This window comes from Hemicordylus capensis, chromosome 5 (genome assembly GCF_027244095.1).
Source record: "Hemicordylus capensis ecotype Gifberg chromosome 5, rHemCap1.1.pri, whole genome shotgun sequence".
NCBI classification, from domain to species: Eukaryota; Metazoa; Chordata; class Lepidosauria; order Squamata; family Cordylidae; genus Hemicordylus; species Hemicordylus capensis.
Window position 1 is genome coordinate 20,770,876 of NC_069661.1, and position 26,819 is coordinate 20,797,694.

At 44.1% G+C, this 26,819-nt stretch overlaps 1 protein-coding gene across 14 annotated transcripts in view; it reads right to left on the reverse strand.

The window, feature by feature from the left end:
* The window catches only part of MAPK10 (mitogen-activated protein kinase 10), a 335,464-nt gene that overhangs the window by 59,032 nt on the left and 249,613 nt on the right, over nt 1-26,819 (reverse strand). For all 14 annotated transcript variants that reach the window (XM_053253742.1, XM_053253753.1, XM_053253755.1 and 11 more), the window contains 2 exons: nt 24,162-24,233; nt 1,420-1,602 (listed from right to left, as the gene is read on the reverse strand). In XM_053253742.1, the coding sequence (XP_053109717.1) occupies nt 1,420-1,602; nt 24,162-24,233 (255 nt within the window). The remainder of the gene's footprint in view (nt 1-1,419; nt 1,603-24,161; nt 24,234-26,819) is intronic.

A 26,819-nucleotide genomic window follows, 5' to 3' on the forward strand; every position in this document is an offset into this window, starting at 1 on the left:
TGCTGGACTAGATCAGCCGTGGGCCTGATCCAGTAGGGCTGCTTATGTTCTTATGGGTGGCTGAGCATCTCCCGCACTGCTGCATGTGTGTAAAGCCTGCTCATACTATTGTGTATCCAGGCAGTTCCACTCTGATTTCAAGTCATGCAAACACAGTTAGTTACCAATGGGCTTTGTGGCACACAACTGTTTGTGAGGCTTGAAGTCAGTGCGGAACTGCCCAGTTCCACAATAATGCCAGTGAGGTCTGCACACACACACACACACACACACACACACACACACACACACACACACAGCAGCACAGGCAGTGCTCAACCACCTGCAGTTCACTGTGCTCAATGTGGACCAGTATTTACTAACCAAGTATCAAACGTTCTTCAAAAAGATGATTGGGTGGCAGAGTGGCCTGGGTTACTCCTTTACCCAATAGGGTTGTCAACTGGCCAAGAGGGGTGAAAAAATCTCTCTGCCTGTTTTTCTGCCTTTAACAGAGGTGTGATATGCAGAAATCACCAGGAGCTTTACCACAGGATTAAGTGGGGTGAAGTACTGCGAGTTACAGATATTGAGAATTTGCGTAAAAACCTATGCAAGAAGAGGACTTTTCTTTTCTTTTTTAACCCCAGACATAAATTGGGCTAAGCTCCAATGAGCAATGAAAAACACGAATCGTGCCTGGAGAGCTCCCTGATAGCTCGCAGGGACTTCGACCTAAAGCTGGACATTATGTGAACATGCACCTGCCCTTCCATGGTTAATCAAAGTAAAACTGGCATCTGGGAATGCTCCAGGTGAAACTTTACATGGCTTGGAGATCAGCAGAATTGCCTACTAATTGCAACAGCTCAAAGTGCCATTAAAGGGACAGTCACAAGAGCTGGTTGGAAAGTCAACAATCCCTCCAAAACACAGAGAACTAACCACACCCTTCCAGTGAGTGATTATTACCTATTTTTATAGCATGTTTAGTGTATACATGTATCTTGTCCCCTGTAAAATATCCATTACCACTCATTAATGTCATATGAAAAGCAGCACTGTATATGTATATCATTTTCACACGTGATCCTTAAAACTCCTCTTGGTTTATAGAGGTAAACTTTGCTAATGCACAACAGAGGGTCTTTTTTTCAAGTAGCCCCCCACCCCCACCCCAGGAATTCAGGAAAGCTTCTCTGACATTTCCCAGGACGTGGTCTGAAGGCACAGGATGCATTTAACTTCGCTGAAGTTTCATCAAGTCTGGGGTCAGGCCTCCTGGATGGAGGCCACATGGGAGTCCTATGAAAGCTCCTTTAGTCCCGCCATGGGGGAAAATGGTGAGATATAGATGCCATCAATCCATTCCCTCCCCACCCAGCTCCTTCTCACACAGCACTTGTTCCTGCATGGTTCATACTCTTTCTTTGCTCTTACCTTTGAGTTTGTTGTGTTCTGAATCAGCTGGAAAGAGAGAGTCTGGGAAAAGTTTGGGGAATGTGAGGCCAGCATATTTAGGTCGGTTTTCCACATAGTTCCGCACGGTGGGCTGGAGTTTCTTCATGAATTCTGGGCAGGGGGTTCCCAGCTGTTCAATTACCTTATTCCACTGGTCAATATCTGAGTAGTGATAGTTAAGGAAAGAAGAGGTGCAGAATCCCCAACCCGCTTCTTATTCAGTCAAAGGTACTTCATTTCATCCCAACCCCAAATGGTTTGAATGTTTTGGCAACAAAGACCACAGGACCTGATTTCTTTAAAACCTTCTAAGGGGTGGGGTCAGTTTTAGGAGCCAAATAATATTAAAACAATTTCATCCACAGCCCCAAAAGCCAAGTTTACTTGAATCAAAGCTTGAGTTAGCCCCACTGACTCAAACAGGTCTACAGCCCAATTCACAAAATACATTCCTGGTGTGGTTGCCACCACTGAGCTGACTTCATGTTCCTGTCACATTCATAACATATGGATAGTTTAACCACAGAAGTCACCCATTTCAGTGCACATTGTTTTTGCCAGCATCTGAAGTATTCATAGAGGGAGAACACACCAGCATGAAAAGCACCCACAAGGCTCAATTACAGTATTTGCATGATCAGAACAGCCATCCCTTACCAATGTGATGTGAGAGCCCACAATGAGACAGTGGCTTTGCACGTGCAAGCATGCCACAAAGGTAACATATAAACTGGGCTTAAATTTTCTTAAGTGCATTATAGTCGTGTTAAGTTATATTGATAGTTGGATTCCTCAGCAGACCCTAGATTCTCAAAACCTGTTCCAACAAGGTACTTCTGTTTGTTGTTTCACACACACACACACACACACACACACACACAGTACCCGGAGCACAGACTACGTAACATGAACAGGTCACAAGGACCATTTGCACTGCCTGACCTATTCATCATAACTGTAGCACTGTAACAAACACTCCAGAGAGAACAAAGCATGACTTCTCTGCAAAGACAATGTTACCTGTTGCGTAACACCCCATTCTTCATGAAACATCCTGTACTAGTCAGAAATGTGTTCTCTTTTAGGAAATAAGATGCAGTATAATGAAAGAAACTTCCACAGAATCCATCCTAATGGATGCCATGCAGGTCATTAATATTTCATGTAAAGTCTCCTTAAATTCCATTGACCATATGGGACTAAATTTGCTTCAATGGATCGAAGGTTTGATAATACAGTACAATTAGTAGTTTGATACCACCAGGTTGGGTATTCTCAAAATTACACACACACTCACATACACAGGCATACAAACTGTCCCCTTTAATTCTATAATTTCCTCCTATATTTTCCTAACATCAATTGCTGTTAGGAAAATTATATATACACATTATTTGGGGAAATAATTTTATGAAAACCTACAATGTGCAAGCTAAACCCAGATGTTCCTGCTTCATATTCTTTAGACCTGAAGAAAGTGTGGGTAGTTTTAAAATTTTTTTAGCTTTCCTAGGGTGGGAGAAAAAAACCCAGTTATGATAATTTTTCAGTCAAAAATAATCCCAAAGCTTTAACATGGAACCATCTGTGAATCGTGCTTACAATCATTTCTACTACTTGCAGTTAATTTGTCATTGTTAGTTTAGCACCACAAGCATGCCAAGTGCTCAGCAGAATTCCCTTCCCCAGACAGATTACAATCTGTAGTGGATGGCCAAGTTAGCGCCTCCTCCAAAAGTGTAAAGACATGATGGAACTAGGGATGCTACCGATCACTTGCAATGCCCCCTTCTCACACCAAGACACACTACCTGACGTGTTCCCATATATACAGACTACTACATTGCTGAAGGCTCTTCACTGCCTGCCACCTGTTCTGTTGATTTATTCTACAGTAGCCTGAATTGGTTAAAGATATACTAGAAAAATAAAATTATCCTATCAATGGCTGACTTAATAGTACTACTCCAGAGTTTCTCTAAAGGACTAATTAATTTCAGTGGCTGACATGATACACAGTAGACTGAAGGTGGTTCTGCACTGCCTGTGCTACTGTGGGCATCTAAAACAATCCCCATACTATTGTGCAAGAGCGTTGTGTGATGTTGCGACCATTGGAAATCATGGCCTTAACTTTGCGAAAGAACAATTTTATCTATTAGCACAAGTGCACTCTTTTGCAACAGTGCCAGCATTGTTTAGGTGCCTACAGTGACATGGTATGCTGTGCATTGTGTCCACTAATAGGATTACTCAGGAGTAATTTAGTTAGGATATCAGCAAATGTCAGTAGTCCAAGAGGAATTTCATCAACTGAAGTTTGTGAAATGCCAGGCTGTGCAATGAATGGGGTCTTCATGAGGATGTATTTACCTGCATGTTTTCCAGACTCTAAAGAGGAGGTGCATGCATTGCACTCCCGACCCAGAGATTTGACTCCTAGAGCCCAGGGGACCGAAACCTGGAAAATGGCACTTCTAGCAACTAACCCTAACCCTTTCTCATAAGCACAAAACAAAAGATCCCAAAGCACATCCACAATGTCTCCCCTAAAACAAAAGTAATTTACTAGGGACAAGTATAATAATATTGGTAATGTCCCTTGAACACAGAGATAAGGCCACAGTTGGGAGAATGGCAGACAGACTAAGGACTGACACATGGAGTGGTATGTACCAAAACACATGACTAGGGGGAGATGGTGTCAGGCAAGCTTGAGGGGCAACAGAGCAGAAGATACTACATTTAGGCTTAGGCAGCTCAACAGAGTTCTTGCTAACAGATGTGGAGCAAATGTTGAGGAAGTGTTTAAAAGAGGAGATGAAAGTGATCAATGAACAAAGAGAGCGACAGTTCCTTTAGGCACTGAAAATAGCTAGTATTGTGAATGTTTATATACTGCTTTTCAACCAAAAATAAATAAATCTCAAACGGGTTTACATAGAAAAATAAACAAGATGACTTCCTGTCCCCAAAGGGCTCACACTCTAAAATGAAACATAAGGTAGATATTGGCAATAACCACTGGAAACATGTTGTGCTGAGACTAGATAGGGACAGTTGCTCTCCTGGCCAGAAGTCATGGAGATGAGTGTCAAAACAGTTGGATCATTAAATATATTGCTAAAAACTTATTAAGCAAATAATCGAAAGGGAGGAGGCAGGTTGTATCTGGCTTACATTTTTACGTTTCCCTTCAGGGTGTCTCTTGCACAATGCTGATTTTCCTAGCACACACACAAACACTCTCTCTAAAGAAGTATTTCTATATTCTAACTATCACAGCAATCAATGAGAGTGGGAGGAGGACACAAAATGGGTAAGCCGGTGAGGTGGCTGATTTCAACTATGTAAATGTCCCTAGAAATTTGCATCAAGCAATTCTAATTTAGTTGGAGAAACAATAATAGTAAGGGAGAAAATTAGATGGTTTTTTAGAACTTTGTGATCATTATCAGAAAATGATCTACTCAGGGATGTAAACAAGTATATTGATACCTTGGAATGATCCAGTTTGTGATGGTACAATGGTATGCAAGGGCTGAGACTGCAACATGCGGAAATGAAGGCAAGACAGACACAATTTGTAGAACAATCCTCAGTTCCTATTAATACGAAGGACAAAGATTAGATGCACTGAGATTAGGTGCAGGAATGAAATGCTTTAATAACAGATTGGGCAAAAGTGGATTGGCTCAAAGCATGGCAACACATTATGCAATTCCAAATACTGGTGATACAATTGTACACAGACTCTCCTTTAGGAATTCATTCCTATATCATAGATATCCATGTGATGTTAGACCACATAGGATTGTGGTGCATTACACATCCCATTAGATCATGGGATCAGCAATCACCAGTACATGTGCCCACAGAAAGGTTCAAATGCAGTAGTTTAGGATCATCCCAGCTTTGGGTTTCAAGGTCTCCAAAGTTGCTAGCAGTCCAGTTTCAGGAACCACTAAACCAGCATTAACGTGTGTGATTAGGAACAGGGAGCGCTAAGCCTACACAGCATCATAATTTGTCTCACTGCAAGTTAACCCAGGATGTTGCATCAACTCAACATCTATGAGTCATGGATACTGGTCCAGCAGGAGATTCTGTCCCAGCATAGCAATATCATTAAAAAGCCATGATACAGCATGTGGAGACAGAACAGGGACAAGACCAGGAGCATATCCTATAAGGGTGTTGACCCCACAGAATCACACCATCAGAGCAACAGTGAGGCGAGTCTCACGATCAGTGAGACTCACCGAAAGGAGGTCTGCGGGGTTAGGGTTACGATCAAAGGGAACCCCTGGGCAGCCAAATCGGCTACCCGCTCGATTGCTGGCTCCATCACGGAGCTGGTGGGGGCTGTGGGGATCGGAGGCTACGCGGCCCCTGGAAGGTCTAGGATGCTCCACGCAAGCACGCAGGGCATGCTGGAGAGACCCCCGAGCAGCCTCCTGGCCGGGGGTCTCCTCATACACGATTAAAAAACCGGGGTTAGCAGAGTGCTTGCTCTGCTAACCCTGTTTAAGGGGAGGGGTATTCAAGTGGGTTACCCACTTTGGGGAAACCAGGCTCGCCTGTGAGCCCAGTGGTTCCCACAATCTGTGGAAAGCAGGCTACGCTCCCTTGGCCCGCTTTCCAATGATCGTGAGAAAACCCTCTATGTGTGCCTTCTAATTGTGCTTATACGATGTAATTATTGTTGTTTATATTGTGTCATCAATATTCATGACCCCTTACAAAGCTACACAGACATCATAGGCAGGTGCTTCCTCCCAAAGAGAATGCAATCGAAGACAGATGGAGAGGGGAAAACGGGTGGAGGGAAAATGTGGTTCTACATAATTAAAGTTTAGCTATAGTTGGAAAGGAGGATTAAGAGGATCGGCCAGAGGTCATAAGAAAATATAGGTTTTGAGGAAGGAATTTGAAGGAATGGAGAAAGGTGGCATTATGTATATGTTTAGGGAGGCAATTCCACATGTAGGAGGCAGCAAGGGACAGCTGGCCATCATCTCAGGAAACCCTTGGTTGGCTGAGGGTGGCAGAGCTGGAGATGCAAAGCTCAGGGACACGGATATCATAAGATAGGATAGGTTCCCAACCTTGAGCCCCCAGATGTTGTTAGATTACAACTCCCACCATGTCCAATGCTCAAAGGCCATTGAGGCTGGGACTGATGGGACTTGTAGTCCAACACCATCGGTGCCCAAGGTTCGGAACCCTTGCAAAAGAATGCTGAAATACAGGGTTGGGCAAAGCTGTGGAGAGCTTTATAATTTAGGGCAAAAGGTTTGTGATAAATACAGAAGTGGATGGGTAGCCAGTGAAGGGGTGTCACATGGTCAGAACAGTGGGAGAGATGAATAATTCCAGCAGTGAAGTTTTGAGCAGAAATGAGAGCTATGAAAGAGGCCGAGTTGTAAAAGAGGAAGTCCAGAGAGGAGAGGGGTGTAGTAGTCGAAGCAGGAGGTGACCAGAGTTTTAGCTGAGGGAAAAGAAAGGAATGAAACCTTCTGCATGCAAAGCATGTGCTTTACCTTTAAGTAGCAGTCACTTTCCAAACAAAGAATCAAGAAGCTGGGAACCTGCCCCACTTCCTTCCATCCTTAGAGAACCTTTCACTGGTGGTTTTTAAAACATGAACTCTTGGGATGAGACCCGGTTTGGGAAGAGAAGCGGGGAGAGCGGGCTAAGTCCGCTCTCCCCGCACACGAGCCGCTCACATGATTTCCGCCTCCATGACGGAACTGGTGGGGGCTGGGGGAGGGGTGCTTAGGTGGGCTAACCGCCGGGAGGCAACCGGGCTCGGCTGCGAGCCCTGTGGCTCCCACAATCATCCAAAATTGGGCTAGGCTCCCCTAGCCCAATTTCGGCTGATCGTGGTAATAGCCTCCAGGAGTAACAGAAGCACTGTTAATAGAGTTTCCTGCACTGGTCTAGAATACTGGGCTGTATGTATGTACAGGCATACCTCACTATCTGCAAACTATCCATCTGCGGATTTGCATAACCAACTTCAGCATACGTGAAAATCCAGGCTATAAGGGGTTAAAATTTGGGTATCCATGGTTTGAGTGGTGGTGACCAGAAATGACCTAGGAGATTTCCAGCTGATATTTTGTGGGAAAGGACCATTTTACAGCTCATTTGTTTTTTAAAATATATGATTTTCCACCAAATTTAGGGTACTTTTGGACTTGTGGGGGGTATCCTTGGACTCCTGAAGGCCCGCGGAGCACAGTAGGGCACCTTATTTGGCCCATTTTTGTGTTTTGGCACTCTGAGGTTGTTGGTTTTTTGGGTTGTTTTTTAATTCTGGGAACCTAACTCCTGCAATCCCAAAGACTCAATGCCTCATTATCTGTGGTTTTGTTACCTGCAGTAATCTGTGGGAACAGAACCCCCGCAGATGAGGTAGTCCTGTATCTGGGATTTCCCCCATATGACAAGTTGATATGACAGCCCTGGAAGCCTCTATGGAATACGTTTTTAGGTATGCCGGGCCAGACAGATGACTCTTCGAACAGATAACTATTTAAAGATTGTAAAGTTCATCATTTCCTACAACTCCTTTGAAATGTTAAGATGTGAGCCAGAGCCAGATGCTTAAGTTAAGATGTGAGCTAGAGGCAACAAAAGGTATCTTCAAGAGACATTACTGTGGATACTAGTGGCATCTGAAAGCCGCCAGGAGCATTGGTGCCCCTCCCGGCATCCCAATGGCAGCTGCCGCGCCTACTGCACTCATCAGGCCTCTGAGCGTGCATGGCAGCCATCTACATGGTCAGCAACACTATGCTGACCACACAAATGTCCACCGTGATGCACAGAGGCCTGATGAGTGCAGTAGGTGAGGTAGCTATCATATGGGATGCCAGGTGCCACTGCTTCTGAAAGCTTCCACCAGTGCTGCCCTCAAGAGTTGCCTCTGACGTGAGCCATAGGGACGATTCCCACGATCAGGCGAAATCGGGCTAGGGGAGCCTAGCCCAATTTTGCCTGATCATGGGAGCCACCGGGTTCACAGGCGAGCCTGGGGGCTTCCTGGCAATTAACCCGCCAAACTAGCCCTCCCCTTAAACTGGGTTTGCGGAGCGAGCGCTCTGCAAACCCAGTTTTTTAAATCGTGAGTAGCCACGGCGCGGCTCTGCGCTGCGGCTACTCATGAGTAGACCCCCTGGCGGGAGGCTGAAAACCAGCCTCCTGGCTCAGGGTTCTCTCCCATATGCCCTGCGCACTCACGTAGGGCATACTGGAGCTTCCAGGGGCCATGTGGCCCCCGAACTCCCAAGCCCCTGCTGGTTCCGTCACGGAGCTGGCAGTCATGTGGGCGGCCGATCCGGCTGCCCAGGGCTCCCTCCCTGCAAAACCAGCAAAAGCGGGTCTCACTGATTGTGAGACCCGTCTCATAGTCTCGTCATGCCTTGGAGTTCAACACTGTTAACTATGTGACAAGATCTTTCCCCGAGACATGCTGTTCTGTTACAAAAAGTAGAGATTGTTCTTTGCCTTCATGAAGAGTTCTGGTTAACAACGAGGGATAATCAACACCAGTGGTCCACTGCCTGAGAACACGAGTCTAGTTGAACACCTAGCCACTGAGAACACCTAGCTGAAGGAAGCAGAAACCCACTATGCAGGCAAAGGAATGCAATGTATATATGAGTGTGAGCAGAAGAATGGGTACGTCCACAGCCTTGTGCTGGGGGATCGCTTTTTGTCCCACCCCCAGCACAGTCCCTAGGAGAGCCCTGATTGGTTGGGGCTAGGCAGGGGGCGAGGGCGGTGCGCTTTTCGTGTGGCTCCCCCGCTGCCTCTGCCTTTTGCAGACCTGCTGGCTTCCCTCTCTCCCTCCCCTAGGCACAGAACGGGCTTCGGTTGGTTGTCCTTTCAGGGGCCGAGTAGGAATTTTTTGGCCCCTTGGCAGATAGGCCTGGCTGGGGGGTCTTTTTTGCCTACTCCGTTCTGCATCTCTTGGGCTCAGTTAGCTAGGGCAGCCGTTAGCTAGGTGCAGTGTGGGCTGGGTGGAGAGGCACATAGGTTGGAGAACAGTGAGCACCCTTGAGCAGTTTGAGAAAAGGTGGATTGAGCAGTCAGTTCCTATTGGCTTGGTGGCTCTGGAACTTAGATCCGCCATAAAACCTACTTCAGGGCCTCATACACCTCAAAGGCTGCGCGGCTTGGGGGTTTGAAGCCTTAGGAGTTGCCCTGACCTGGACGGGTTGATAGTGAGGGGGATGAAGCAGGTGTACCCTGCTTCTATCCTGAGTCATGGTGTGTCGCCCATTTTGGGGCTCGGACCAGCAGTGTCCAAAAGCGGCCTGGTTAGGTCCGCACTGCAAGGGGGTGGAGTGTGCTCCTCACAGTTTGCTGATTGTACCACAACAATAATAAAATTTGGCCCCTTTTACCCAAGCTTACTGCATCCGCGTGCTCTTTGGGACTGGGGTGTGGGGACAATCGGCTTTTTCAACAACAACAAAACTGGAAACCACTCCTTCCCTGCATAGGAAAACTATGCCATCAATGAGAACAAAGGACCTAGAGAAAATGCTGTACAGCCTTACAGGAAACAGAGCACACACTTTATAGCATTTGCTTCCTATTTGTTTAAGAATACCAACACAATTAAGAACAAATTTCAAACAAATCATCAGATGCAAGTGGCTAGTTTCTAGGGAGTTATTTCTATAGCAAAATGCTTTTAATGGTTTAATTATAGAAGCTCCGTGAACAAATTTTAATAAGCATGCAGCTGTTTGAAGGAAACTAGGCTTTTAAAATGCACTATATAGAATATATTCGGTTGCATTTTATCTTTTTCTCCTGGTAATTTGTTTGGGGGAAAATTTGAAAAATGAACTGACATCATCTCACTTAAGAACACAGGAGTCCAATCTTTTTAAAAAAGAAAACCAGGCTGGGTGGGTGGGGGAAGTACCATAAGGTGAGACATCTATGGAAATCTGTTGTGGCTGTAAAGCATGAACCCCATCTCAAGAGTTTGGCTCTATCATAGACAACAGTTTCCACTACTGCTGCTGCTGCTACTTTTTAATATACCACTTTTACACAGAAAAATAAATAAATAATTAAAAAGATGGTTCCCTGTCCCCAAAGAGCTCATAGCCTTTTTAAAAAGGAGAGAGAGACGGCACCATCAAGCCACTGGTGGGCCATAACATACCCCTGGTGGACTGTGTTTGGTGCAGGGGTTCTCAAACTTGATGAGGCTGGACTTCAGCCTTTGGCCATTGTGGCTGAAGGATTATGGATGCTGAAGTCCAGCCACATCTAGGGACCCAAGTTTGAGAACTTCTGCCTTAGTGAGTCACATGCACTGCTCCACTGTTGCAAACCAGAATCCTCTGGACAATTTGGTCAGCAAACATTACTTGGCACATCTGTCATCAAGGATCCCATGCCAGAATGGAAGCACAAGTTTGTGTGCAGAGGTACACTCAGAGCCTGGTGAATCAGCTTCTATATTGGCTCCCACTTAGGGATGCCTAGGGAATAAGCACAGGGTTCAGCAGGGAAATGCTTGACTAACTAGACCCATTTCAAACTGGCTTCCGGATTGGCTATGGGGTGGAGATTGCCTTGTTTGGCCTGCTGGATGATCTCCAACTGGGAATTGACAGAGGAAGTGTGACTCTGTTGGTCCTTTTGGACCTCTCGGAGGCTTTCGATACTATTGACCATAGTATCCTTCTGGAGCGTCTGAGGGAGTTGGGAGTGAGAGGCACTGCTCTGCAGCGGTTCCGTTCCTACCTCTCGGGCAGGTTCCAGATGGTTTCCCTTGGAGACTCCTGTTCTTCAAAATCTCAACATTTGTATGGTGTCCCTCAGGGCTCCGTATTGTCTCCGATGTTATTTAACATCTACTTGAAACCTCTGGGAGACATCATCAGGAGATTCGGTGCAGGGTGCTATCAGTATGCTGATGACACCCAAATCTATTTCTCCATGTCAGCATGATCGGGAGAGGGCATAACCTCCCTAAATGCCTGCCTGGAGGTGGTAATGGGCTGGATGAGGGATAACAAACTGAGACTGACTCCAGATAAGACGGAGGTACTCATTGTGCGGGATCGAAACCCGAGAGACCATCTTGATCTGCCTGTTCTGGATGGGGTCACATTTCCCCAGAAGGAACAGGTACGCATCCAGGGGTGCTTCTGGATCCAAGTATCTCCCTGTTTCTCCCAGGTTGAGGCAGTGGCCAGAGGTGCCTTCTATCAGCTTTGGCTGATATGCCAGCTGCGCCCATTTCTTGAGATAGATGACCTCAAATCAGTGGTACATCTGCTGGTAACCTCCAGACTGGATTACTGCAATGCGCTCTATGTGGGGATGCACTTGTACGTAGTCCAGAAACTACAGTTGGTCCAGAATGTGGCAGCCAGGCTGGTCTCTGGGTCATCTAGGAGAGACCATATTACTCCTATATTGAAGGAGTTACACTGTCTGCCAATATGTTTCCGGGCAACATACAAGGTGCTGGTCATAACCTATAAAGCCCTAAACAGCTTGGTCCCTGGGTTTTTAAGAGAACGGCTTCTTCGTAATGAACCCCACCGCCCATTGAGATCATCAGGAGAGGTCCGTCTGCATTTGCCACCAGCTCGTCTGGTGCCTACTCAGGGAAGGGCCTTCTCCATTGCTGCCCCGAGGCTTTGGAATGAGTTCCCTAGTGAAATAAGATCCTCCCCATCTCTGACAATTTTTAAAAGTCTTTAAAGACACATCTGTTCACCCAGGCTTTTAACTGATATTGTTTTGATTGTTTTAATGTTGTTTTTACAATATTGGTTTTTTTAAAAAAAATTACATTGTTGTATTTTAAATTGTTTTTGTTTTTAACTAATGTTTTATCTCTGTTTTTATCTTGTTGTAAACCGCCCAAAGATGTAGGTTGCCAGTTTGAATCCTGCTGGTATGTTTCCCAGACTATGGGAAACACCTATATCGGGCAGCAGTGATATAGGAAGGTGCTGAAAGGCATCATCTCATACTGTGCAGGAGGAGGCGATGGTAAACCCCTCCTGTGTTCTACCAAATAAAACTACAGGGCTCTGTGGGAGCCAGGAGTTGAAATCAACTTGACAGCACACTTTACCTTATCCACATGCATTACAGTCCTCTGCCTTCCCTTCCCTTCCTCCCTCCTTTCCGCAACAGACTTTTGTCAAGACACCATTTATTACCCAAAATCTGCTTCTGTCAATCAACAGTTTCTAACAATTTTTCAGATGGTGTTATTGCTGCACAACTAATCTGGGTCTTAGGCCTATGAAGTATATCAGTTAGAAGTACAACACATTGTTGGGGAAAGTAGTAAGTGATAACGTATGAAAAAACACAAAAATTAAGCCGGACAGATGAACGTATATGAACCTGCGAATGAAATATGCATTATGTTTTTCTTCCCATCTCACTCTTCTCTCTTAGCATTCTGTAATTGCACTTATCTTATTGAGAACAAATATATATATATATATATATATATATATATATATATATATATATATCCTCTAAAATTAAAAAATGAAATACAATTATACCAGGGATGGATTGAAATAAATTAGGAAATGTTTACTTACAAATTGCAGGGCTGTATCTCAATTAAATAAATCATAGGACAGATTCACACAACCACCAGCAAGTCAGTAAGCCAAGAACATGTTGGAGACATATAGGAAACCGGCAGCGTGTGCTCTGGCAGACATGATGTCTGAACTCACCCAGGTCCGGGATTCACTCAGCATTCTCCCAAGAGCCTCGTCTCACTTTTCATGCACATTTGAAGCTGGGTAGAGGATCTAAGGATGAATCTTGGGGATCTGCTGCAAAAACCATAGCTGGGCAGGTTCAGATGTCACACCTATATGTTCCTGACATGTTCCTGGCTTACTGATTTGCTGGCGGTCGTGTGAACCCGCCCTTGGTTTATTTAATCATGAAGTGAAACCTGCATGCATTTACCTATGACTAACACAACAGTTTAGAAGACATAAAATTGTTTCTTTATATCTGTACATATGTTGCAGCAGACATCATTTTGGAAGAGGCACTCCTGCCTGTATGCGAGAAGAGGGAATGCCTCTTGGAAGATGGTGCCTTCCATCTGCAATTTCTGTTAAGTACCTAAATCCATGCAAGTACCCATTGTGCATGAGTGGCAGCCTCCAAAATGGCCACCGCGATGGGGAAAGGCCTGGAAAGGGCCAAAGAACACCCAAACTGGGTGGGTTTTGGTACGAGGAAGGCCGGTGGGGGGAGGGGGTGCCTCTGTGGAAACCCCCCCTGTGGCCTTGGAGAAGCCCCCCAGAAGGGGTTACTTAAACAAAATAATCGACTCGCGAACCCCCTAGGCTGTGCGGTCTGGGGTAGGACCGAAAAGAGGGTGGTTCAATTCGACTCCAAACTGTCGAACCAAACCAGTTCAACGTCAAACCTGTTTGCACATCCCTACTGCCTGCTGTGACGGTGCTCTCTCCAGCAGCCCATGCGCGGCATCAGCATGCACATGACCTCCATGCACACTGGCACTGTGCATGGGCCATTGGGGGGAGCGCTGTCATAGCAGGCAGCTTCATGGAGCAGCGGAGAACGGGTATAGACCTGCTGTATTCCCTTTTAAAGGTGCCGTTTGCCGTTCCCCCTCCCCGGCGGCGCCTCAGAGTACCGAACCACTTCGGCCCTCTCCCGTACTGATTCGGCGCTGAACCTCAGTTTGTGCATATGCCTAGTATCATACAGGTCTACTATTCAATGAGGCGATTCTCAAGACCGCCAAAAAGCAGGTTAAGGAAGCCTAGCCCGCTTTTTGGCAGTCGTGTGCTCCCACGGGAGCCGAGTAGCTCTCAGCAGCAAACTACCCTAACTGCCCCTCCCCTTAGCCCAGGTTAGCGGAGCAAGCACTCCGCTAACCCCAGTTAACGGGTCATGTGTCGCCACAGCACGGCTCCCCGGCAACTCACGAGGAGACCCCCCGCCCAGGAGGCTAAAAAGCAGCCTCCCAGCTCAGGGAGTCTCTCCAGCATGCTCTGTGTACTTCCGGGGGCTGTGAGGCCCCCAAATTGCAAGCCCCCGCTGGCTCCGTAATGGAGCGAGCAGTCATGTAGGTGGCTGATCCAGCCGCCCAGGGCAAACTTCAGGATCTCCCCGCTTAACCCCATCTGGCGGTTCCCACGGATCGTGGGAACCGCCTCAATGAGTCAAGACTGGCTGTGGCTCCCAGCTGAATCTTCATGATTGCAAATGTAGGTTGCATTACATAGGAAAGTAATGTGTGAAACAGTCATTATTAAAATCAGTTCTGAGAACATTTGACTCACTCAAAAATATAATGCAAAAATATTCCCAGTGTTGAAAACTAGGGAAACTCTTGCTATGGAACCAATGATTCCTATATACCACTGTGATCCTAATGCAACCCAATCTTATATATACTCACTGAACCAAATCTTACTGTGGTCAATAGGGATTACTCCCAGATAAGTGTGCATAGGATCATAGCCTTAGAAATATAATTCTGACTGACTGACCTGCTCACCTTAACTGTGATATCCTCAGGTCAATCATTCTGTGCTAAGAGGCACTGATGGGAATTTTGGATTTCCCTGGTTGCATTTGCACTTCCAGGTGTCTATGTTTTTCCACAGTTTTTAAAAACTTGTTTTCCCCCAATGTCTCCAGTATAAACAATAGAACAAGAAGTTTTCAGAAAACCTACACATTCAAATAACTATCCTTTTGTTTTATAGAAGTACACACTTCCTTTTAACAACGCCACCACTGCTATCTCATGGCAGTCGTGCTATTAATGAGATTCCTTGCAGGCAAGTGTGAAAGGCCGCAATGCTTACTTATTCACTGAAATTACTAACCCCACCCCATCCTGAAAAATCACAGTAGGTACCGAGGCTAAAACACACACAAAAATGATGTGTAGCATAACCCAAACATGATAAATGCAGCTGTCTACAAGTCCCTCAAAACCCCGTTTATCCAAACCTCAATGAACTAAATGTCTCCCCTCTGTCTCTCATGTTTGTATTTAGTTCTGCCCTTCTTAGGGGCTTTTCTTAAGCTGAAAGGTAAGATAAATATAATTCATTAAATAAAATGAACTAAATGTTATCAAGTGCCAACCCAACCCTATAGCGTACTCTCATTGTTTTCTTTACCCAAATATTCTGGATATCTCTCATGCTGTTTCGATAAAGGAGGTTGGTCTGTCATGCAGAAAAGATTACAGAATCACGTCTAATGAATGTGGGACTGCTAACTGCGACAGAATTCTGAATCTATGACGGCCATTAAACTTTATCATACTGAGCTTTCTAAAGAAAGGTATTATGAAGGGGAGACTCGCTGGCATCTTTAAGTAGTGTTTATTCCATTCATTGAGGTACAATAGCAGTCTGTAAGTGTTACACTACTCCAAATGGGCAGAAGGTAACAAGGACTGAAAATGGTGCCTAGTGAGGTCCACAGCCTAGGAAGGATACGATCAGTGCCAGGAAACAACACAGCACCTTTAATCATTTCTCCCATGATGCACCCTACTGACCACATGTCAACTGAAAACAAAAATGAAATGAAGGTAAACAAGAACACAGCAACAGAACAACAAATAAATGAAAAAGACTTATCTGGTTTTGTCAACAGAACAGACATGACTCTTCGCTAGGGCTTCAGAGTGATTTGGGTTTCAGATCTGAGGTTCTGAAGCTCCCGAGAAAGCAGCATGAGAAATCCATGGCAGTGCTGCTACCCATCCATCCACTGCTGCTGTTTCCTGTCCTCTGATCCTTTCCCCTGGCCTCCCAACCCAAATATCGGTCTGCAAAGAGTTCTAAAGTTTATATTTCCTCATTCTGAATTTGTATTGGTTTGTCTACCTTTTATGCCTGTGAAAAAGCAGCATACATATGAAACACTCTTTCCAAGACAGCTCCTGTATATGTTCCCATTAAAATGGAGGACTGAACCCTGAAAATACAAAAGAATGGGCTATTAACTCTCCCCAAAAGCATGATTTCTATTGGGGCTGGGAAGGAGCAGCAGGATATTTAGTTACCCAAGCAAGCAACCTTAAGAGTTGTAAGGCCTTGGTTTCTGACAGTGAAGCATCTCAGTCACTTCAGCAATAGTTTCTTTGGCGTACAAGAGTTTGCTTACACTAAGCTTGCTGAGGGAGGTGGGGAGTGAGTGGGTAAGATAGTTGGCAACAATGGGCAGAATGGTTTTTTTTTATTGTTAAACTTGTCTATACTGGTCTTCATGCATAAATGTAATACAGTAGAAGAAGGAAGGAAGGAGAAGAAAGAAAGAAAGAAAGAAAGAAAGAAAGAAAGAAAGAAAGAAAGAAAGAAAGAAAGAAAGAAAGAAAGAAAGTTCAGTGAACTGTAGAAGACCTAAGGTTAGCTGATATATGTCACTATAGCTTTGCAATTATAATTATATGACTAATTTAAAAATATAGGTCTCATCTGCATTCACACTGGTTTCTGTTCTAAAGAGTCTGCATTTTCTTAAGGGATATGGAAATCACTTTTCCTTTATTCTATACCACAAAAATCTACAGTTTTTTCTTACAAGTTAAAATTCCAGCAGTTAAATGAACAAGTCTTCTAACTAGGTACCACCTTTTGGAGTTTATTCACTCATGGACACTGCATTTTAACAAAGTCAAACTTATAATGAGAAATGAAGATCACAGAAGGATTTTGCTCAACATTTTGGAAAACTCTGCTTTCAGACTGGAAACATACATCCTCAATACAGTAGATTATAAGGAAGCATCTTATAGGAACATAGGAAACTGCCATATACTGAGTCAGACCATTGGTCTATCTAGCTCAGTATTGTCTTCACAGACTGGCAGCGGCTTCTCCAAGGTTGCAGGCAGGAATCTCTCTCAGCTCTGTCTTGGAGAAGCCAGGGAAGGAACTTGAAACCTTCTGCTCTTCCCAGAGTGGCTTCATCCTCTGAGGGGAATATCTTGCAGTGCTCACACATCAAGTCTCCCATTCAGATGCAACCAGGGCAGACCCTGCTTAGCTAATGGGACAAGTCATGCTTGCTACCACAAGACCAGCTCTATTCTTATAATCATGGGCATCCACAGGAGGACACAAGGGGAGACAGACTCTTTCCCCTCCTCCAGATTAATGGCCAAATTAATGTAGAACAGTTTACTATTTTATGTACAGTATGCGTGTATATATCCGCCCCCCGCCCCTGGAAACATTCCTGCAGATGCCCATGTTCATAGCTGCTAAATCCCTCTTCCTCTCCAAGTTTTGTGAAGCTACAAGACAGAGCAAACAAAAGTGTTTACAGTTAATAAACACAACAGATCACATTATGCTCCTGACCATGACCTTCATTCCTCCAGTTCTACCACCCTCAGTTGTCCGAAGATGCCCTGCTTTCGCAACACTGCCCGTTCTCCCTTGTTGCCCCGATGCCTGGAACTTCCTCTCTCGGATCACCTGTGTGATGCCTCCTCCCTTGAAATTCCTGCTCAAAACCCACCATTTCTATTAAGCCTTTGGTACACCCCCCAGTCTACATATCCTACTTCATCCACGTACATGAAAGAATCATACAGTATATTCTTCCTCTGTTTATCCTGTCTGAACTCTGTTCATTAATCACGAATGCCATTAATTAAGCATGTGCAAGTCTGAACTAGGGTTTGGCCCATGTGCAGAGGAGCAGTTCAGACTAAATGCGCCCCCACCACATACTCAATTAATGGTATCCCTGCATGTTGGAGGCAAAGGATATGTGTGCCCACAGCATCCTTATTCCGCAAACCTGGACAAAGAATAATCCAAACTGTCCCAATTTCTTCTCTGTTCATTGCTCTGGAGAAGGAGCTATCTAAAGTCTAATTATTTAAGCTAACAAATGCCAAAATCAAACAGCTCCTGGTAAGAGGCTAACCTGAGTGAAGAGGGGAGAAACAGGAAAGCAAGCTGCTTTTATAAAAATTCCACCTTGAACATATCAAAGAGCAAACCTTCAATTTTGCCCCATCCTGAAATGACTCCTTTGTTTCTGCACCACGTCGTACAGGTTGCATTCAAACTACCACCTGTAACTACTGACCAAGTAGGAATGAGAGGAACGGGTGAGCACTCCCCGGTCCAAACTGAAACCAGGAACTGAAGCTGACTTGACAAAGTTGGTGCAATCAAATGCAGGAGTTGGCAACCAAATGTGTTGGCTCCTTCACCCGACACACCTGACAGGGAGGTGTAGTCCTCATGCTCACCAGTTCCCCTTGTTCCTACTTGGTGAATACTTATGGGTGGTTGTCTGAACCCACTCATAGAGATTAAAGCAACAAGCAAAACCTGAAACTGAAGCCTTATTAAATTATTATGATTTGGGGGTATAGATAGAATAATACCTGTGCATGCTGGCTAAAGACATTGGTGTGTGTCAGTTAGGGATACCAGCCCTCCAGGACTGCCTGAAATCTCCAGGAATCAGCATCAATCTCCAGGTGACTACTGAAAGCAACCCTGGAGATTTTAATAGTTTGATACTGTAAAGGTGTCTCGGTTTGAGATTGGGAAAATATATTGGGTGAACAATATCTCGAGGAATAACTTCAGTTCAAGTTCAGTCCCCTTAGCCAAGGGAAGCTTGGAGCAATTGCTTTTCAGGTCCCTTCCAGACCTACAAATCTAGCATGCTTTGAGAACCGTCCCTTCTAAAGTCTGGCCATATCTCAAATCCAGAATGTATTTATTTTTAGCAGGATCCAAACTAAGTTAGTCAAGTCTGGTTCTCACCCTATATTTTAATATTGCTTTTCTATGTGGAAATATACAAAGCAGAGGAAGAATAAGAAGATTAAGTGGGGGAACATTATGTTGAATTCATTCGCATGCAAGTTTCCATACATATTGAGTTTGATTTTTGGAGTAATTGACTAGAGTCAGTTTTTAAGCACAAGTGTATCTGGACTGTGAGTTTAATATTCCCTGCTATTACTTAGCATATTATTAGTTTTATCAGCATACAGACGAGGCTATTTGTTCAGAAGCACAAAAAAGAAAAAGAAAAAAAAAGCAGCAAACCCAGAGGAGCAAAATGACCGCTGCTTTTCATCTTCATAAGTGAAATGATATGGAAAAGACAGCACAAACTGTTATGTCTTCATCCATTAATAAATACATTTGTTCCCTTAAGACATGTTTTTCTCATTAAATTATTTGTGCAAATGCTCAAGGAACAAAATTGATGCTTGTGGAAATTAAGTTAATAGTTTATTCCACCTCTTTTAAAAGTCTGAACATTGGCAATAAAAAACTATACTTGCTAAAGTTACCCTTGTTGCTGCTGAGAACATAATACAAGCAGCTAGTAAGGGCAGGTATGTGGGTAGGTACGTAGCCATGACATTTTATGGGGAAGGAGGCCAAAGAGAACGTCAGAGCAGACCAGTGCAAAACCTAAGTACAGGCAGCCTAAAATGTGTACAGTTATACCTAACTGTATTCAGTATTAATGCAATAAAGTACAATGAAATATCCACATACACCCCTTCATTTTTTTGTTGCTGGAAAGTGAAAGAAGGAGACAGTTCAAGATAGCACTTACTAGCAACATTTTTTTTTAAAGTTGTACATCCAGGGAAGGGAGGCGAAATATCTCAACCCCCCTCAGGTCTCCCAGTATTTATGACCCCTGCATGTGGTCACAGATTTAAGCCTCCTTTACAAATTTTGGTAATGCCTCTTCTACATCTAACACATTGGATTTACCATCCTGCCAGGGCTAGACACTGCAGAAGCAATTTAATTGGTCACTTGGGATAGCCATGTTTTGGGGCTGCCACAAAGCAGCATACAACCCGAGTGGTTATCCTCGGGTCTCCTCCACATGCTCTGCAGAGCATACAAGGGGGCATCTCTTGGATTGGAGAGCTGCGGACCACATATTAAAGCCCCTTTGAAGCAGCAAAATGTCTTGGGTTGGTTCTATGTCCTGAGATTCAGCAGTGTCATCTGGATAGATCCCTTAAACAAGCCCCTTCCCATAACTGAGAACACCGGAAGCCTACCTGAAGAGCACTGATGCTGCTGTGAAATAAATGTGAAACTACAGTAGGGTAATACTTGAATAGGACCAACTAAAATGCCACAGATTTGCAAGCATGTTTTTGAGTTCTACGGAACTTGTCCGTAGAACTGGGCATTGAACAAAACAAGATGGGGAAGACATTTAGGGCATAACGTTAAACATCCACAGTTTATAAAGTTCCAAGATGCAAAGCGGGAGGTACTGGGAATAATTAGACTCTGACTAGGCCCAAAACAGCTTTGTGCCAAATGCTACTTATGGGACCAAGAAACATTAATGGAACAATGCAGCTACCTACAATTTTTAAACATGAAACTCTCACTCAGTTGTTGGGCCGGGGTGGGGGAGGATCTAAATACCTCTCCCATCCCACTAAAAAAACCCCTGCATTCTCACAACACTCAAACAAAAATATTTTGTTGCTGGGAAAATGCGAGACATCCCTGCCTTCCAACCCAAGCAAATATATCTATCTTGTGAATGCTATGTGGAATGTGGTTGCACAAATTTCATAGGCACTGCGACAGGGCTTGTGCCATCACTGATGACAAGCCACACAACTCCTCCAAGCACGTGACACCTTGTGCCTCTGTGGCAAAAAAAAAGTTAATGACCACTCTAGTGCTGCAGAACTCACAAATCTCTTCCAGAACTGACAAAACCCCACAAGAATATCTTCTTACTCTGTTCCAATGTCCTATCATTTTGTGAATGTCTTCAGGAAATTTCTCATCCTCCCTCTCTTCAGAGGCCCTGCACAAGCTTTACAGCACAGAAATGCACATTTCTCTTTTTTTATAAAACAAGAAACAATAGCAGTAATAACTGCTACTCCTGCAGTTACAAGAAATCACACTTTGTTCCAGACTGGCACTGGGGTTTTTATAAAGCTTTTATAAGGCTAAGAATACAATTGGGGGTGGGGGATAAAGTTGGATTGCCCTGCAAATGTTCTGAACATCAGTGAGAAGAAACATGTTCTCTATGCAGGATCCTGTGAAGTTTCCACCAGCTTGTCAATTAAGACATGTAGCCTGATGATAATGAATCGAACAGGATCATGAATCTAACACAACACTGTACAATACCCCTCATCCACTTTTGCTGCTGAATAACACTCTTTATTCTGACAGTAGTGATCACAGGAAGGAAAAGGCATTGGCTTGAGCAATCCCTGGAATACAGACAGCAGAACCTCCCTATCCATGGATTCAACATCTGCGGATTTGCATATCCATGGCCGGGTAATTGACACCCAGCCTCAGCATATGTAGGGGGGAAATGGCCAAAAGGGGTTAATTTCATGTATCCGCAGGTGGAGGTGGCCAGAAAGGACCCCAGAGGTAATTTCCAGCCACCATTTTATGATGAGCCATTTTGTGGCTCATTTTGATTTTTTAAAAGTAGCATTCCCCACCCGTGAATTTTTGCTGAAAAATTGGGACTTTTGGCCTGGTGGGGGCATCATTGGTTTGCTGAAGTCCCATAGCGTACAGTAGGGCACTTTATTTTGCTGGTTTTTTTGGGGGGGGGTTGCTCTTTTGCAGCCTCTGGGAACCTAATCCCTCCAATCCCATTGATTTTAATGCCTCGTTATCTGCAGTTTCATTATCTGCGGATAAAGTAGAGAATGGAAACCCTGAAGATAACAAGGTTCTCCTGCATTACATTTACAACAGGGGTGCCACTAAAAATGAAGATGGGACACATACAAATAAACACAGAGGAATAATTTTACTGCAAAGCATATGAATCAGAGATTTTGATTTATAAAATGTAATTGTACTCAAATGTGCAGAAGGGCATAACTATGTTGTCCTTCATTTCAACAGCATCAGTTTAGTAAGTGCTGAATGTCTTGTTGCTTAGTTAACTGAGATGCTGGACAATGTAGGACATGTTTAGTACTTCTTAAGAACAAGCCTCCAGTTTTACCAAATCAGAATATCAAGCAATGGTACCAATATGTGTCTACGTGTGTCTGTTCATACATTCATACACATGGCACAACTGATCTTGTGCAGACCACATTTATCAGAGAATACAGCAGTAACCTTATTTTTTTTAGTTCATCTCTTGACAGAATCATGATGCCACTACACGTTTTGCATGACCCTTCAGCAATGAGATTCACAAGTGAAACACCTTATGCCTGTGCATTACCATTCTTGTAAACTAAAAGTCTCGATCCAGAACTTTGCAGGTGCTTCAGTCCCCACACAAAGCTTTGGCAATGGCAGACTGATCCAGTGTATGGAGCTTTCCTGACCATAGATGTGACTGCTGCATGTGTGCAGGCTGAAATGCCTGCATCAAAAGTGGCTGGGCAAAAGGTTTTAGCTCGGGGCACTCAGCTCACTGAAATGATGCCGGATGGCGTACTCCATGTGGCTTTTTGATGCATATGCTGGGCTCTACTGATGCGTTGTTGCGTGTCTATTCAGCCACTAATCTCTAAATCTGATTTTCAAATGTAAGCTGTTCACAAGGGAGATTATATTCTCCTATTTTTCAAGAAGATTCCACATTTGGGGGGAAACGACTGTGGCATGTTGTTGGGAAAAATTCATCCTACATTAATCACTGCAAGTCACCAAATATTAATTAGTGCTCCTGACCTTATGTCTATGATACCAGCTGTCAAAGAAATCGGAAGCAGATTTACTAAAGGAGCTCTTCCTAGATAGCTGGTGAAAATCTTCCTTTTGTTCCTTTCACACAAAGGAGATTTAATACAAATAGGTATTTCCCCCCTCATTCATATAAATGTATTTTTTATTCCTCCCCCACAAAAGCTAAGCAGGGAACTTCCTCTTGTTATATTTTCACTTTCTTTTAAGGATTGCAATTGTTTTCATTTTCTAATATTGCTTTCACCACCTACAGTGATGGTAAAAGAATATCACCAAAGCTCAAATGAACAAGACAGAGCAGGGTGTGGGGGTGAGCAGTTTTGTTAATGATACAGATCTCATGCACAAAAAAATAAAAGAGGAAAGGTCGTTCCGGAAATCTGATGGGTGTTCCATTTCTAGGAAGCTTCAAAAGACTGCTGGATCTCTCTAGGCAACAAATGGGTAAGTCAAACATTCAGAATTAAATGTTGTATCGACCCATCTCTGGAGTCCATACAGCATAAAGGTGGACCCAGACTAATGATGCATTAGCAAGCAAAAGATTATGATGTCACCACAAACATCAAAAAATTACCATTTTGAAAACATGTAGCCAAAAAAAAAAAAAGTTTAAGAAGAATAAACGGGCCATTTTCTCAAAAGCGCAATAAATAAGAAAAAGCGTACAAGTTTTGTTATCACTAGTAGGTTCCTCTATTTTAAAAATGGGATTAGCAACAGTAAGGGTAAACTACAGGATGAAGATCTGCTTGAATTCATTCATCACAGAGCTGGTTGTTCATTTTGTTGTTGTTCCCCAGGTGACTCCAATCGTAATTGCACACACCTTTAAGTTCAACTTTTTGCTTCTGCCTCTGCATTCCTGTTATATATTATTTGCTTAATAGGAAAAGCTGGGGATGAGGCTGTGGGGGACAAAGAGAAATAATTCGATGAAGGCTGCAGCAAATGGCATAAGGATACAGTCCCTTCCTGGAAAGAGGATTTTGTGGCGCACCATTTCTCCCATAATGCATCCTACTGACCATATATCCACTAGAACAGCAGAGACAGGGAAATGAAGAGAGAAGGGGAGGGAAGGCAAAGTTAACTAAGACACTTTGGCTCCTAAAGGAGGGGAAAAAGAGCAGGTTGATCAGAGAAAGCACAGGTTTATGCACCTTCCACCGAACATTTTTTTAAAACCCAAACCCAAAGACATCTTAAACAGAAGTAGCATCAAGGTCTATCATACCAGAAAATATCAATGTTGTCAAAGATTATTTTGCTTATTTAAAACCCGTTTTAAAAATTACTGACCATTTATTACCAAAAAAATTAGGTTCAATTTAACCATGACCTGATCCACAGTAGAGCGCTTAGCAGTGTGGATGTTCCATGTGGTCCCTGTCTTGTTTAAATGCTCTTATGTATCCCAGATCATACATTTTTGGTGAAGATACATCAGCAGTGCTTTTCCACTGGGCCACTCCCTTTTAAGAATCCCAACAAAAATGGGTGTATTCTAAATGCACTTTCTCCCTGCCCTCTCTCTCAGGGGAAAAGCCAAATTCTAGAACAAACCAAATATGAAAAATTGGGAGAGAGGGGAGAGGATGCAAATTGATCACTGGAAGTTCAGTCTAGCCCATACCAAAAACATTCAGAGTCTTGAAGCATAGAAGACTATGGCCACCATGTGAGAACATGCGAAAAAGGAATACAACTCTATGGTCAGGTAGATGCACTAAGTTCTCCCCCCTACTCCATTCAAATGGTGTGTCTTAAGGCATTACTTCCTCTGCAATCCATACCCATGGGTATCCCACCACCCTTGCCAATTGTTAGCACAGACTGCCGCACTTGTGAACGGGAAACCCAAGGAGTTATAGGTCCCTTTCACATGCACACACAGTGGCATGGGAACCATTGTGCCCAATTTGTATGCATGTGAATGATGTAGCCAGGGCCAATTGCATGGGTCTTTCCCACCCAATTGTCCTCCCTCTAGATTACAAAAGGGTGAGAAAGATGCATTCAATGCCCCCTTCCCTGCCAGCACACATGGTTCTGGGATTTACAGGCTATACCACAGTCACAATGGATCACACCATGGGAAGCTGTTCCCACACAGCTGCTGGTTTGTGTGAAGAGGGTTGCAGAAGGTTTTTCCTATTACTTAACATTCCTGCTTGAAAGGACTCCTTCCTATGCATCCAGATTATTGCATGAAGGCTTCCTTGTAGGTGCATGCTAAATTTTCTTAGAACAAGTTGAAAAGGGAGGAAACAACCAAATTTTCTAGGTTTTAAAACATTTTTTAAAAATGTGTATGTCTGTTCTTTGGTTGCAAGGAAAATCCGTGACCAAAAGAGAGAAAACTAAGACACTCCACAAAATGTTATAAATACATAAAATTAGATTTTAACTTTAGTGGAACAAAACTTAAAAAGTTCTGTTCAGCAGAACATCACCTTACTTGGGGCATATCAAGAGTTTGAGCCTTGCATACCTTGAAGGTTGTAAGGTTTCTGCTGAATATTTGGGTTTTGTGCTTGAGCAACTGTCCAAATCAACAGCATCACACCCAAGCAACAAGTCCTCATGAGTGCAATCTGCAGCAGTGGGAAATGTACTGGGTTCACTTGTGCAGGCAGAAGCAACAACTTCTCTGATGAGCATCCCTCACATCCACTCTTGTGGGTCATACACAAAGGCAGTGAGCCTAAATACATGTAAATATATTCAGAGTGGAGGACTGTAGTCCCAGACTATTTCTATAGATCTCAGTGGGCATTGACTTGGGGCTTGAGTTTCCCAAGCCAGTGTTGGTTTTACAGCACAAAATTTGGGGCTGAAATTTTCAGGGGACATCAGCAGATAGGATGGGGTGCTTAATGATTTCCCCACCCATCAATGTTGCCCTGAAACCCTTCCTCCAGGCTGTTTTCCACCCATCTTTTCCCCAGTTGAACAGGGCTGCTCAACTTTGGTCCTTCTGCAGATGTTGGGCTACAATTACATAATCCCTGGCTATTGGCCACTGTGGCAGGGGATTATGGGAGTTATAATTCAAAAACAGTGGCGGGGGAGCTAAGTTGAGCCAGCCGAGTATGGAACTAAACCTGGTGGGGAGAAAAATGCCTGGGGCAACAGAGTTGGGAAGAGAACTGGCAAGGAACTAAGTCAAACCAGAAATGATGGGGCCATGATTTAGTTGCCTATCATGGTCACATAAAGCATGAGGCTGAGAGTCTTACTTTAACAGGAAAGTGTAGTTCATGGAAGAGGGATACTGAGCCCTCCCCTGGCTCATGCTTTACCTCCCTGCTGCTGATTGCTTTCACTGCTTTTCTAAGAGTAAGCCAGGAAGGATATGTTGGGTCACAAACAGAGGGAATTTGGCTTAACCCCTCTCTCCTGAGTACTCCATTTAGATGTCAAAGTAACACACGCACATACTCACATTGCTTTATATGTGAACTGGATAGATAAACGAGAAATGCCGGTTCAGACTGCCTCCACCATGGGCAGTGCCTTGGAATGCAGGCCCAGGAATGCAGCCGCCTGGAGAAAGCCAAAGCCAAACTAGTGGCAGTTTTGCAGCTGCTTACTGGCAACCTACGTGAGTGGAGCAGCACA